A 14,672-nucleotide genomic window follows, 5' to 3' on the forward strand; every position below is an offset into this window, starting at 1 on the left:
GCTTCTGTTTGGTATTTTTTATCGTATTTGAACCGTTTTATTTTGAAACATTTTGCAAACCATCTCACATGACATTTTAAGTGTATAATGACCACATTAAAGTATCATGTTTAATAGACTTTATGGAAAGAAACACATGAACATTAAATCAAATAAAGTATTAATAATCATTAAAAAAAAATAGTACAATAACAGAAACAAGTAATGACCAAAAGACAGATCTTCATGTCTTCAGGAGTATTACAGCCCCTCCCCACTGTACAGCTGAGTCAGTCATTCCTCCTCAGTGTCCATTGAAGCTGTCTGCCCTGCAGCCTGCAGCTCTGCCTCAAACTGCTTCTTCAGGCCCTTCAGATACATACGCAAGCTGTCTTGGTCCAGTCTAGAGTTCCTGGCAGTCAGCAGGAGGCGGGTGGCCAGGCGGTACACAGCTCTCTGCTTCTGTGTTTCTGGATCACTCCGTTGTTTGGCCTAGAGGTCGAAACACACCAATTGTTTTGTTTCTTTATATCCACATTCACTATATTTATATATGACCCCCCACAAACATATACGTTAGGATTAATCATCTGACTCCCTCAGACTCTTACATTTGTTTTAATTTAATATTTGTTTCAACTGTTGCATACATGTATTAAAATTCCTTTAGGATAGCCCACAGCCTACAAATACAGGAAATAAAAAATATGAATTGGATATTAATAAATCATACCAAAAGCTGCTCGCTGACTTTGGAGGCAATTGTTTTCGCCTCTTGAATTATGTCTGAAGGAAGCACAGTCATTTCTGCTGCTCTCAGGCCTATAGAGAGAGAGAGAGAGAGAGAGAGAGAGACAGAGAGAGAGAGAGAGAGAGAGAGAGAGAGAGAGAGAGAGAGAGAGAGAGAGAGAGAGAGAGAGAACAAGCTCTGTAGTCATTGCAACCAAGCCTAATTCCAACAGCATCATAAATAGAGTTCACAGATGCTGCACCATAGTGTCTTTCTTCCGAGCATCCTCGATTCAGCAAGAAAGTGTACACCACACTCTCTGCACCACTGTCAGCACTGCGAGTGTGCTGAACCTCCATGTGCTGGTTCTCCACATTGGGATAGAGGGACTCGAGCTGGCACAGCTCAAGAAAATGTGTCGCGAACATGGTGAACGCCTGCAAACACAAGGAAAAACAAGCACACAACAACGATGGAAATGACATGCCCTTCCTGTACGTTTCACTGCACCAAGGCAGACAATGAAAAGTTGAATATTAATATTAACAATAGGAATCTGATCCTTCAGGTTGTAATTACGGCAGGACTGTGAATGTGTGTACTTTACCTTGAGGCTAAGGAGGAACTCACAGACTGAGTGACAAATTCCTATTCCCTCCTCTGCACTGGTACCACGCCCCAACTCATCGATGATGATCAGGGACCGGTCACTTACGTTGTGAACAATGTAGGAGATCTTTCGGAAGAGAATAGGCAGACAACTAAATTACTTCTTACATCCTTTAAATGTAATAAATATGAGCAAGTCCTATTTAAAAAAAAAAAAAAAGGAAGAAACATACCTCCTTCATTTCTAACATGAAGGTGGAACAGTTCGTTTCAAAATCATCATCCACACCAATTCTGGTGAAAATCTGATCAGCGACACGAAAAGAGGCATACTCAGCAGGGACAAAGGAGCCTGGAATCATATTGTAAGAGTCAAACAGAAGCTCAAATGAAGGTGTAGGCAGGTGTGAGGCTGAAAGGTTTGCTCCTGACCTATCTGAGCCATGATCTGGCACAGCGCCACCTGTTTGAGGTAGGTGGATTTGCCGCTCATGTTAGGTCCGGTGATGATGACAAAGTTGCTGCCCTCTGAGACGTAGCTGTTGTTCGCCACAGGCTGCTGTCCGGGCATTCGCTCCAGAATGGGGTGACGTCCCTGCTTGATGGCCAGAGTGTCTGTGAACTCTGGACGCACTGGCAGACACAGCAGCAGGAACACAATAAAAAATATTGTGGGGTTTTTTTGTTCTTTTTTGGTGCTTTGTTTTTTTTTTCCGGTGTTGTATGCTTTTACCAACAACCACCGCTCTCTTCAGTTCATATAAAAGAGCATATCATTCATCCACAAGAGAGGTTTCTTACATGATTAATAGCTGGTTAGTTACTGGAAAGGTGTGCCAAAACAGATTTCTGAGAGAGGCGTGTGCAGCAGTGGTTCACAGCCAGCAAGCTCCTCTGCTGGGAAGATTTGTCTCAGTAAATACAGCGCACCAGTGCACACTTATGTAACAAGGGTAATCTGAGTACAAGCTGGCGGGGATGGATGAGGGCAGGCACTCAGCACATGTAAATGGAGCTACACTTTGAGACAGCTGAGGGGCATCCACGTGGATGGTGAGCACTAACGACACACACGAAAAAGAACTACAGCCAGATGAGTTGCGTCGCTGTCTGACTGTCATCATCGTGACACTGTCTGGGTGCTGCCTAATGTGCATACACTTGGAGGTTGATGTGACAGTTTGACTGAGTTGAGCTTGGAAACAGCAGCTCATTCATTCTTACCGTAGTCTGATATAGTACATGCATTGGCCAGTGATAGCAACATGTCCAGCATGGAAACAGCATCAGAGAGCTTGTATAGGCAGTGGATGTGCTGGTGGATAGTGCTCAGCAGTTGACATATCACCCTGTATAGAGACAGGTTAGGTTGGCTGCTGCAGGGGCAAAATACAGGGAATTAAAACGATCAAACAGCACCCTCTAGTGGACAAAACGTGATACAACAAATCTCAAGAAACCATTTCACAGATGAATAATTTGACCAACAAACAAAAAATCCTATTAAAACTCATCATTTTTCTAGCAAGTCTTCAGTCCAGGATAGTCCTCTTTTCAATGTTTTGGACAGTATAAACAAGGGCCTACAATACATCACCGTGCATGTTTACAAGTCAAAGGATCACAGCCTCCTCACACGTAAGACATGTGGAAGATCTCCCTCAAGGCCTCATCACAGCGGTCATTCATCTTCATCAGGTCGGCAGTAGTGAAGCCATAGTTGTTCTTGTGCTTGGTTACCTGTTGTAATACATGTTTACATCTTTGTTCATACATGTTTCAAACTTTATTGTCAGCATGTGTGTGCCTTAGCCTTTCTCATTCTGACAGGAAGTTATCTTTTTATTCTGTTCTCAGACTTATGTAACACACACATGTGATATATGCAGTTCCTGTAACGCTCTGTCTTCAATATGAGCGTCGCTGAAAAGGTTGTGATGGGAAGTGATCCCCCCCCCCTCTGTGGTGCCTTCAGAGGTCGTAACAAATGCATTACAGAGGTGAGACAGGATCGGAAGAGCCAGTGCCGTGCTCTCTTGTGCTTCCGCAACACGCTACCCTGTGACGCAACGTGAATTCACAGACGGGGACGCTGACACTACGCTGCTGCAGAATCCACATGAACGTCTGAAGGCGTGATGACGGAGACGCTTCGTTTACAGCACTGTTGCCGTATGGCACGATAAAAAAAGGCCACAGTCTGTTAGCTTTCTCTTGAACGGACTTTACCTTGATAAATTCTGCAGGAAGTTTCCCGTCTGGCAGCACTGCTCCGTCAAACTTCATCTGGATGAAGAAACCTCGAGCTGTGCTGAAGCTGGTACGCATTGGCCAACCATATTTCTCCCCCATCTGGTTCACTAGCCCTGTGCGACACCATCAACACAATGTCCATCAATTTGTTTTGCAGAAGAAAGGCTGAAAAAAAGCTTCTTCTTTTTTTCTTTTTGCAAAAAACCCCAGCTGGAATAAACACCTGCAATGTCATCCACGATCTCAGTGTAAGCTCTCCTCGCAATGTCAAGGAACTCGTTGATGTTGGGGCGGACAGCGTAACACTTCTGAGTACGCATGTTCAGGCTCCCCTTCAGGTAGGTGGTGTCATCATTTACCACTGTCTTAATCTGCTCCAGGATCATGTCAAACCTGAGAGATGGACACAAATACAGCAGAGCAGGTCTGTAGACGCTTCATTGACCTTTCACACATATTACCTGTAGAGGACTTATTACCTGTTGTCCTCCAGAGAAGTGCTGTACGCTCTAAGCAAAGCTGTGTTGCAATCCTTCAACACCATCTGTCCATAAAGTTTTTAGTTTTTTTTAAAGTGAGTGTTAAGAAGTCGCATAAATAGTCCAGTGCATTTCGTGAAAGGTAATCTTTTGTCATTTCTATATATATGAGTTAAGGCTGATTGTGATTTCATTTCAGACATTCAAAACAGACACAGACCCTTAACCTCGGCACCAGATCCAGTGTGTGCTTCAGCTGGATAACGTGCGTAATTTTCGCTTCAGCAACCTGAACCTGTAGAAGAAAAGCAACATCACATCAGCCAATTATGGTCAGTTGAGCATTTTAACATATGCACGCGTTTATTCCTCTACGATTAAATCATGTCATACAAAAAAATAATAATAATAATGTACGTACTGTTTCCTGCTTTGGGATTTGGACGAGAACGGAGAGCAGCTGGTCGATGTCAAGGAAATGACCGATGGCTAAGGAGTGCACGAGAACAGGATCTTTTCACCTTTTGAATCCTGCTTCATGCTCGTCTTTATCATGCACATTATTTTGACGTTCAACTGCTCTAATCTTGATTCTTACCGTTTCTCAGGCCAAAGAAGAGCTCCTCGTCCTGCAGCAGCTCCTGTATGGTGTCAAAGCGGATGTTGATCGTATCCACGTCAAGCAGAGGCTCCAAAATATTTGAGCGCAACCTTCTGGCACCACCCGATGTTTTGGTGTGATTAAGTACCCCTAAAAGACTATGTTCACTCCTACAGATGGATAAGTAGAGACAAACAAAAACCCAATGTGACTGCGCGAGCACCACACATGACACCATAATAACAGCCTTGTCTTGTGCTCTTACTTGTGGTCTCTATTGTTGACTACCAACTCTAAGTTCGAGGCAGAAGCTGAGTCAATCATTGCTGTCTGTTCACTTCCTTTAAAGCTCACTTTGAGGGACTTGGCCGCATAGACTGAGTTCTGAATGAACTCTAAATATTTCAGCAAAGCAGCAGCAGCTGCGAGGCAATAATACCTGAACAAATTAAGACATGTGGTTACATAAAACATAGAGACTTGTGGTTTATCTGTGAATGCATAGTTGAACTTAGCGGCATACTTGGCTTGCACTTCCATGAGGACGGTGCCAAATTCTGGGGCGCACAGCTGCTGAATGTACTCCAGTCCTTTTCTCTCATTGAAATACTTTCTCTGGATAGCAGTGAAGGCTACTCCCTGAGAAACAAACAAAACATTTTTTTAAAAATCAAATGCTGATAAAACCTCAAACTAACAAACAACAACGCAGAAAGTCCACACACAGTTCAAAGAAGTGCATATTTAAATAAAGGGAGTGAATGAGCTCCTTCCAGCTTCATAAGTACAGTAAGCTTTTGTTTCAAATGATTGTTTGCTATCTTCTACATTGGTACCGGGAAGTTCTCTGTGATGAGGTTGAACAGCTTGGTCCCTTTCCCCTTCTCACTGGCTGTGTCTGGCATCAGTATTTCCAGCGGCACTGAGATGTGAATCTTGGTAATAACCTTCGGGAGAGGAAAATGTGTCAACGCATCCTCTATTTTGGAAAGCTCAGAGGTGCTAAACAGGCACATGTTTAGTGTTTATCTATAAGTGACGCACAAGTTACCTTCGCATACGTTCCAGTGTCTGCAAACTGAGAGAGTACAAGCTCTGGACATTTCAAGTTGAGACTGGCCATGCCAATCTCTCCTCTGGCCAAACCGCGGCCTTCAACCACAGCCACTATCACAGAGGCACCAGAGGTTGTGGTAGAAGAGGAGCATGTTGTTGCTGTAAAAATAGACTAATCAGAATCAGAGACAGCTTTGAGTTATGTTGACACCCACTTCAAACATTTGACTGGGCTGCAGTACCAGTATGATCAGTCAGTGGTGTCCGTGCAGGGTGTGACCCCTGGGTACGCCTCAGTCTTGGTGTTTCTCCATGGCTGCAAATGTTTGTGCCATCTGAAGTAGATGCCAGGATGGATGAATGTGTCCAGCCTAACGTGGAGCTGTGAGGGAACGGACCTGTGTCCATGTAAGATACAAGGAAACAAGAGGGAATCAATTATGTCTTAACATCATGTTAGCTTAACTATTTGATCTATATCCAGTTTCACCTGAGGTTCTTCGGGGCAGTAATGGACCATGGCTGGAACTCGTACTGCCTTCATCTAAACCTTGGTGGGATGAACCGGATGAAGCCGATGCGGGTCCATTAGAGGTAGTTTCATTGAATCCGCTTCGGTCCATCGAGGACACACCGCACACTTGCTCATATTCTGGGGTGACTTTTCCGGGTGTCACCTCCTCTGTGCTGCTGTGAAACATTTAGAAAACCTCCAAATAGAAGATTATTAGACACATGTATCAAAAGTCTCTCGTTAAATCCGTAAAAGTCAGCGAAAGTGCCAGTCAAACCAATGGATGATGGTCAAACATCGATCTAACAATTAGCTACCAAAAAAACCCGCCGCCGCGTGTACAATGCGCGCGATCATGTCAGTGCGCATGTGCTGAGAAAAAACGTGGTTTGCCATTTAATGTTGACTTATTAATACCGTGGTAATAGTTTTAATATCAAAATATTTTAATATCAAAATGTTGTGATTTGTAAAAATTTGTAAAAAATACCTTATACAAAATAAAATGTAGGCCTACTGTACTGAAAACATACAGCAGTTTTACAGAACATTTTAAACACAAATAATTAAGACCATAGACTGTAAATACAATTAATTTATCGTCATCTCCCTTTTATGTTGGAAAATGTGACCGGAAGTCTAATTCTTGTTCCTGCGGCGGCCAACATGGCGGCCGACGCAGATGAGCGTGACTATTTTGTGAGGGAAATTGAAAAAAACGACGGTCTTACCCTGAAGGTGAAGCAGTGTTACTTGGGAGACGTTGGCTGTGTTGTTTGGGATGCAGCCATCGTGCTTGCAAAATACTTGGAGACGAAACAGTTTTACGAGCCGTCGTGCAGAGTGAACGTGTGGGCTGACAGGAGGGTGCTGGAGCTCGGAGCGGGGACGGGAGCTGTGGGTCTGATGGCAGCAGCACTGGGGTGAGACGGAGAGAGAGCTGCTTAGTTTATGTGTCCATGTTGTAGTTATTCTCACCAACGTGTTGCAGGTTTACAAGTACCGGTAGTTAGCTATCTTACTGTTGCTGCTCATGCTGATTCATTGGCTCTGTCAGAGTTTGCAAAAGCCTTGAAGTGTTATTGATCATGCAAGCATGCAAAACTTATTATCAGTTTTACTCTTGTTTTTAAGTCTTGTGATCATGGCATTTATTCTTTATGTAACTTGTTCATTGTGTTTGTTTTCATGTGCATGTATCCCTGTTGTTCAGCAGCATTTCTCTGTATGATAAGGGAATCACTGAAGATTGTTGACATACATAAACAAAAAGTTGACTTTAAGTTTTCATGGCTGTGTGTAAAAACCAACAGGGCTCAGGTTACTGTGACAGACCTGGAGGATTTGCAGACTCTGCTGAGGCTGAACATTCAGGAAAACCTGGCACTTATCGATAGTGGATCCATTACTGCCAAGGTACTGAAATGGTTTGTATTTGTTCTTTATTTCATTATTTTGTTTTAAACCCATGCTGAGATCTTTAATGAAATCATTCACGTTGAAAAGGATCAGGAATCATTTGTGTACTTCATCTTCATTGTCATCTGATGTGTGCTATTATTGAATGTAAATAGTTATATAGACCTGTATGGTCGTTGCAGTGTTCACATGTACAGCACATCAGAAATGGTTCGCTTACTTTCACAATGTAGATAGAGTACACTGAAGTTACAGAATAACACAATATTGCACATTTCCACACATTCTGTATGTTGCACACACCATGAATACTGCATGTGGTCCTATACAATATAGAAAATATTAATATTGAAATGGGGTCATGTAGCTGTGAGCCGCTATGTCAGTGCACAATGCCATGTTGATCCATTTAGTTTCATACTATTTACAGTAATTTATCCATTCTACTTTTATTTACGTGTTGGAATTTGAGAAAGTATTGTATCAATAAATGGTCACCAAATGTTGAAATGCTAACTGTTGAATGTATTCCGTCCTAAAGGGGTGAAGATGTGTCTGATTTCTTGCCTCCCCCACATTATATCCTTATGGCAGACTGCATCTATTATGAGAAGGTAATTCAATATAGTTATCATTGCAACACAAACACAAAATGTGACACACAGTTTCTTTTATTGACTCAGTATTTGTTCTCCTCACACAGTCCATTGTTCCTCTGGTGGAGAGCTTGAAGCTGCTCTCTGGACTGGAGACCTGCATTATCTGCTGCTATGAGCAACGCACAGAGGGCATCAACCCGAAGGTGGAAAGGCAGTTTTTTGAGGTGACAACCAATCTCTGTTTATTTGTTGTAAATACTGGAGATAAAAAAAACACAGCCAAGTCAGTAATGTCTTTTTCGCTGTATTTCAGCTGCTGCAACAAAACTTCACTTGCGAGGAGATCGCTGCAGACATGCAAGACCCCGAGTTCAGCAGTCCAGACATCCACATCCTGCACATCAGAAGAAATGTCTGAGTTTGTATGGTGAAATGTGTGCTTACATTAGTGCTCCACCTTCAAACTACATGAACAGTATAGCATTTAAAGTCTGTGGACTATTTTATCTTATTTCTGTTTATGTAAACGATCTTTCCAAAATATATACATTTCTGATTAATATACTTAAACACTGTCCTGGTGCGTGATTGTTATAAAAATGTGTTTTAAGAAAATATATACAGATACTATTTGAAAATATTTTTATAAACTGTAGAGATATTCCTGAAACTTTAAACCAGGTAAATGTCTCTCCATTTGTTTTCTGGTGTTTAAAGGTAGATGGCAGACCTGTGGAAGCACAGACATGACGGACTGTTTTTATCTACTACTATGTTTGTGAAGCACTTTGTGGCCTTTGTCTGTGAAAGGTGCTATATAAATAAAATGTACTCACTTATCTTAAGTAAAATCAGATGTTTTAACTGGGTGGGTCACAAACAAGACAAGAATAAAACAGTCCTGTGTATTTGAATGTTAAGATAAAATATTTGTTTTGCAAATGAACCCTTCAGCTTCTGTATAACTAACAGTTAGCCTCCAGTGTTCACAGCTAAGTATAAACTGTAAGAAAATACAAACATCATGGACCAACTTTGAATTCTTGATCAGTGCTCCCCTCTTTGCTGCTTTGAGTTGCTTTAACCATGCAGAGATTAAGAGTGTAATGAAAAGAGTGGTCAAATGTACTTTGTTAACACCTATCACCTGGGACTTACCCCGCAAGATGTCATAGAGGTTTGTAAATTATTATAAGTCAATACAGATTTTGAGCACTAGAGGGTAGCAGTTACATCATGTACTGTATTGATGTATATATTTTAGTACAACACTGAGTAAATGTTTGTTTACCTTTAGATAAGTTATCTGAGGGTCAAGTTTTTTATCTCATCAATATAAACGGTCATAAATTGTGAGGACCGTGCAGCTGCATTACAGACATGATGAAGGCAGAGAAAATAAATCTTTAAAATTCTAAATCCAAATGTTTATTTTTAAAAAGCTTAACTAATTTTAAAACCAGAATCCAATGTAGTGTATTCCAACTCTGTTATAAGATATTGCCCTGTGTGAAAGAGAAATTCCACCCAAACATCAAGATTAGCTGAAAGATTACAGCTCTTTTTTTTTTTTTTTACATAAACCATGAAGTACTCCCACAGGCATGCAGGGTGCTCATTTCATGCTGCTCTGTGTTGACACAGTGGATCTGTAATCTAATGAGCAGGGTGGCCTGATACAATCAGAAGCAATAAAAATGTAAATACTGACGTTTACAGGGTGGTGTTAAAACTAAAACTCTCATCACATGAATCACTTTAGAGAACAATACCAAACGAACTGAATTAGATCCTGCATTATTAAGATGCTCATTCTCATCCTGACATTTCTCTGTGGGGATCCAGGAGCTAACCCACTCCCCTGAAATCTGCTGATTCTGTGCGGTAGGAACATCTGTCATGGCACTGTGCCCCACCCGCCCATGAATATTCTTGTTTTTAAGGGTTGGATTTATTCTTAAATAGAGGCATGTTTCTCGATAACATCACATTCAGCTGATACTTCAGCTTTTGAAACGATGAAACAAATAAGTCATTGTGGTTAAAGCTTCTGTGAGGAGATTTTAGCTGATTGATGCATTGACATGAGCTTTAAAATAAAACGAATCAGAAACTAGGTAAATTATTTCGAGATGGTTATTGTTGCCTTTAACAGCTGCCACTGGATAGGTGTCAGATAAGGTGACAGCCTTTTTTTTTTTTTTTTTTACATTTCCTTTATTTACAGCAAAGATTCAAAGTGAATGATAAGATGTATCATCAGAAAATTCTGCATTTGCATCGAGCACCATAATCATTTCAACACCCCAACATGAGCTTTAAAATGACTCAATCTGACCCTTGAATCCTTTAAGGTCTGGTTTGCTTACTTGGCCAATCACAAGAGAAATAGATTAAGATGAGTTGCCTTTTCTGCGAGCAGATCATTTAAACTCTCCTCTGTCCCCACCCCGGGAGCAGCTGGACTAGTACATCAGAATCATCCTCTTATTGAGGTCTTCACTGGCTCTGCACAGGTTATGTTCTGCCAAGTAATTGGACTCACAGCTAGACTCAAACCAGCGCCCCGGTATGTGACGAGGACAGGACCCAGAGGGGGTATTTGGAGGATTAAGGAACAAGAGGGGACCTCTCGTTATTTCTCATCTACAGGTCTTTTCGTCGGATCATTTACAATTTAATTTACAGTCTCCGGTGTTCCTTTATTCTTGCACGAGAGTTATGCTACAGTCTTCTGGTGGTAGGCTAATTAGACCAGCACTACAGGGAGCCTCACAGTAAATGAGGACAGCCCACTGTGAAGCAGTGGTGTCTCTAATCTTATATCATGTTTACATTACAGGGGATTCTGGTGACTGTAAACATTCATTACTGAACATGTGCCGCACACGCTGCATGCACCAAGACAGAATGAGGGCATTATTCTGCCTACAGATGGTGCTATCAGCAGAACTAGCTCTTACCTGTGTGGAAAATCTGCATTAAAAATGTTCTCACAGTTTTCATATAAAGCTGAATATGCAAGAGTGCTATGATTTAACAGTCATTATCTTTAATATTATGAAATTAGTTGTTTTGTGTTTTTATGTGTGATTAGAATTGAGATTTGAGCCTGTCGCTCACTTTCATTCTTCCTGCTTCTTTCCCCAAACAAGAAAACAAATAGGGGGCAGTGCAGCGTGCCCCCCCTCCAAAACCAGATGGGTGTAGGAGAGTTTGACTCCATGCAGCCCATGTGGTGGTGCGCTGCACTCTGCTGCATCACGGCCAAGTGACACAGAAGCTCCTTTGTGTCACCATCATCACGCTGCCTGGAGCCAAAAGAGACTGTTCCAGAAAGGAAGACTCATTTTCTCACTCACTATCAGGGAGTGGCTCAAGAATAGACATCAAACTGGGCTGATTAAAAATAGAAGAAGAATGAAGGCTGCTTGGATGTGTGACATCTCTGATCCTGTAAAAGTGCCCCCCCCCCCCCCCACCCCCAAACCAACACCCCCCTACACAGAGCCCTTGTCCCTCTTGTTCGTGACAAAATGTGCAGAAAAACTGTTACACTCCCCCCCAAAAAAAAACAAGATGCAGAAACTCTCAGAATTTTTTGGCACCGTTCTGGTGGAGCAAAGCCTCATAGGACAACTAGCTTATAGAAACACAATGCTGACTCCGCCCCCTCACCCTACAGGGGAACAGGGAGAAGGGGGTGCTGTTAAGACAGCTGTGCTGCGGTTCAGAGGGGACACAAATCCAGCACTGTGAGAATATTGTGCACACTTGCCCCCTTCTTACATTCCTGTTAATACTGTAGCTACAACACTATGATATACCATCAATTGCCTATGTTGAAAAAGGCTAAAAAAAAAAAGGTGCTATTTTGTAACAGTGTTGTGTATTAAGGTTCAGTTGGGGATTGAATCTAACGCCTTATCAGTAAAAATATAATTGTGTATCGATCCTGTGCTTGAAACACCTCACAACACCTTTGTGCGTCTGATGTCCCTACAGCATTCTATTGCACTGATGTATCTGTCATCATTAGATTGTGTGGCAGCACAGCACCAGCGGGAGAATTGCAAAGGGGAGGAGAGTTGCTTGAGTGAGTGTGTCGCGTTTCCCTGAGTCATTACCTTTCCGTAGCCTGAATCTGGCCTGTGTGTATGTGTGCATGCAGAAGCAGCGGCTCCTTACTTGCCAAAGATCCCATTTTTTTCCCCCTGCAGAGCCAAGACAGTTGTCTAATCCAGACACAGTGTCACTGAAAACACTGCCTGCTCTGAAACGACAGCAGATCTTGTCAGAGACACAGATGAAGTCACTCATGGAGTGTGACGGAGGCCTTTGAGGTTGTTTTGCATGGACCTTCATCATCACAGTCTCCTCTATGTGTTACTGTACACTTGTATTTTTAAAGCCAAACTATTTTTGTCATATTGCAGAGGCTCTGCGGCCTCGATGAGAAAGTTTAGCAAAATCTCAAAAACAATCAATTGATTGGATTTAGCTTCATAAACAGACTTTATGCTTCTAGATTTCTGTCTCTTGCAGTCATCAGACTGCAGCACCATCCACAGCGCCTCTCCCTCCTTCTCCTGTATACTCCTTACATCAGAAGGCAACATGGTTAACACTCTTCTCTGATCCTCTTTACACTCTGTGTGTTACAGCCGGGAAAACAGCAAAAGAAGTCCTGGTCCACGATTACACACTGCTGTTTTAAAAAAAAACCTACCATTTTTACATGGAATCACAAGGACAAATGTGAAGTTTTCATGTAATAGGAGAACCATTTCAAAAAAGAGAAGATTTGCTGGTTTTAAAGTGGAAAAAGAAGCATGATTATAAGGCAAAGGTTTGCAGATGAAATAAAGCGTTTAATGCTTGTATGAGCACTGTAGGTAACCCTTAAAACACAAATTGCTTGTGTCATTTTAGAGTTCCAGCACTTCTTAATCATTTTCTGGTCCTGTGGATCTGTAATTTCACCACAGCAAGTAACCTTCAGTTGCAGATATGAATGGAATGTATTTTGGACCGATGCCCAGGGTGCACCTTGGACTTCACAGCCTCACATTTTCAAGCCTTATTTAGCTGGCCTGCATGTCAGCGAAGCCCCCCTTTTAAAACCACAACACTTATTTAAGTTGTTTATCTGCAAAACATGCACTGAATCTCCTGCAACCAAACTCAAACCCGATTACAACATTTGGAGAAAATGTGTTTCAGTATAGTTCATTTCAAAGTAAAAATGCATGAGGGCAGTTATTTTGGAGCAGCCCGCATATTAAAAAAACATAAATACAGCAACCTTCAGACAATGATTTATATATAAAAGCTCAAATATGTAGATGATCTAAAAGGACGAAAGGTCCGTCAAGTAATATATTAAAATGTTTCAGAGAAATTGGTAATCTGATTGCAGAGGGGATGAACCCCTTTGAATAGTAGTTAGACAAGAAGGTAAAATAAGACAAAGACAATGCATGTGTCACAATATATCCAGAAGAAGCTTAAACTCTTGGAGCCTTCTGGATGATCTGCTGGTGACAAGAAGAATTTTGATCCCCTTGTTTCACACCGAAGATATTAAAACACATCTCACTTCACTGCTGTTTCTGTCTCAAACTGTGAGGCTGTGAAACCTGCTTTTAAAAGAAAATAAAGGAAGCAGAGGAGTAAAGTTCTGTTGCCTCAGTCTAACACCAAATTCAAGGGGATTATCAAAACATGTCGCCAAGTGTTTGAGTGGTGTTACAATCTCTATGTTTTCCCTTTAGTTCGCACGATGCAAAAACCTCAGCAGGAAACCTGAAACGACTTTTAGCCACTTCCGGGTCTGTTATAAGTTTCTCCTTTTTTTAGAAGCTACAGAAGGTGCTGCAGCCTAAACCAGAACGAGAAGAATTTTAATTTTCATCCCCTTGAAGACAAGCAGCAGCGAGTTAACTAAGCTGTATGGACTGTGGCTTAGTAGGTGTTCCCTCCTACCGTTGGGCAGATAAATAACCCGCTTTAATAACGGTGTGCGCCTGTGAGCACAACAGTATCTGTGCCTGCATGCATCACAAATCCGACAGTGATTATCCAGCTGGGTGTGGCTGTTGGATTGCAGGCCAACGTTAAGCCAGTTATGACTCTGTTGGAAATGAGCGTTACCTGTGCGTGTTTGTCTGCAGTTGGAGTTCACAGGAACTGAAGACAAGTGAGGAAGACTAACCACACCCTTGAAAACCACAAGGCCGGGGTTTGTAGGCTTGTTAGGAGTGCAGCTCTGGTAGCGTTCACCACAGATCTGCCTGAGCTGTTTTGAATCTTTGTCAGGGTGACTAACGAAGGGCGAGCGATTAATGCCCCAAAGTGAGGGGAATGTGTGTTATCTCATATTGCAGAACTTTGGCCTCTTTCAATTTCTTCTTACTCTTCCTCTTTCCATGTA

The 14,672-nt window shown here is 42.0% G+C and overlaps 2 protein-coding genes across 2 annotated transcripts; one reads left to right on the plus strand and one right to left on the minus strand.

The window, feature by feature from the left end:
* Positions 1 to 14: 14 nt before the first annotated feature.
* msh4 (mutS homolog 4) lies at positions 15 to 6,589 on the minus strand. The gene is made up of 20 exons (XM_079370376.1): positions 6,198 to 6,589; positions 5,950 to 6,105; positions 5,703 to 5,866; positions 5,488 to 5,598; positions 5,175 to 5,290; positions 4,917 to 5,090; positions 4,649 to 4,821; positions 4,472 to 4,539; positions 4,271 to 4,345; positions 4,051 to 4,115; positions 3,795 to 3,964; positions 3,548 to 3,684; positions 2,955 to 3,058; positions 2,543 to 2,667; positions 1,751 to 1,951; positions 1,552 to 1,670; positions 1,317 to 1,445; positions 972 to 1,146; positions 713 to 801; positions 15 to 471 (listed from the first exon to the last, which is right to left on the minus strand). Exons 1-20 carry the CDS (start codon positions 6,406 to 6,408, stop codon positions 274 to 276), a joined length of 2,760 nt encoding a protein of 919 aa, XP_079226502.1. The 5' UTR covers positions 6,409 to 6,589; the 3' UTR covers positions 15 to 273.
* Positions 6,590 to 6,847: 258 nt separating this feature from the next.
* Positions 6,848 to 9,078, plus strand: vcpkmt (valosin containing protein lysine (K) methyltransferase). The gene is made up of 5 exons (XM_079370079.1): positions 6,848 to 7,144; positions 7,535 to 7,648; positions 8,182 to 8,254; positions 8,344 to 8,463; positions 8,553 to 9,078. The coding sequence occupies exons 1-5, from the start codon at positions 6,888 to 6,890 to the stop codon at positions 8,655 to 8,657; spliced, it is 669 nt and encodes a 222-aa protein (XP_079226205.1). The 5' UTR covers positions 6,848 to 6,887; the 3' UTR covers positions 8,658 to 9,078.
* Positions 9,079 to 14,672: the final 5,594 nt, after the last annotated feature.

The sequence above is a fragment of the Symphodus melops genome (genome assembly GCF_947650265.1).
Source record: "Symphodus melops genome assembly, chromosome: 19".
In the NCBI taxonomy this organism is placed as follows: Eukaryota; Metazoa; Chordata; class Actinopteri; order Labriformes; family Labridae; genus Symphodus; species Symphodus melops.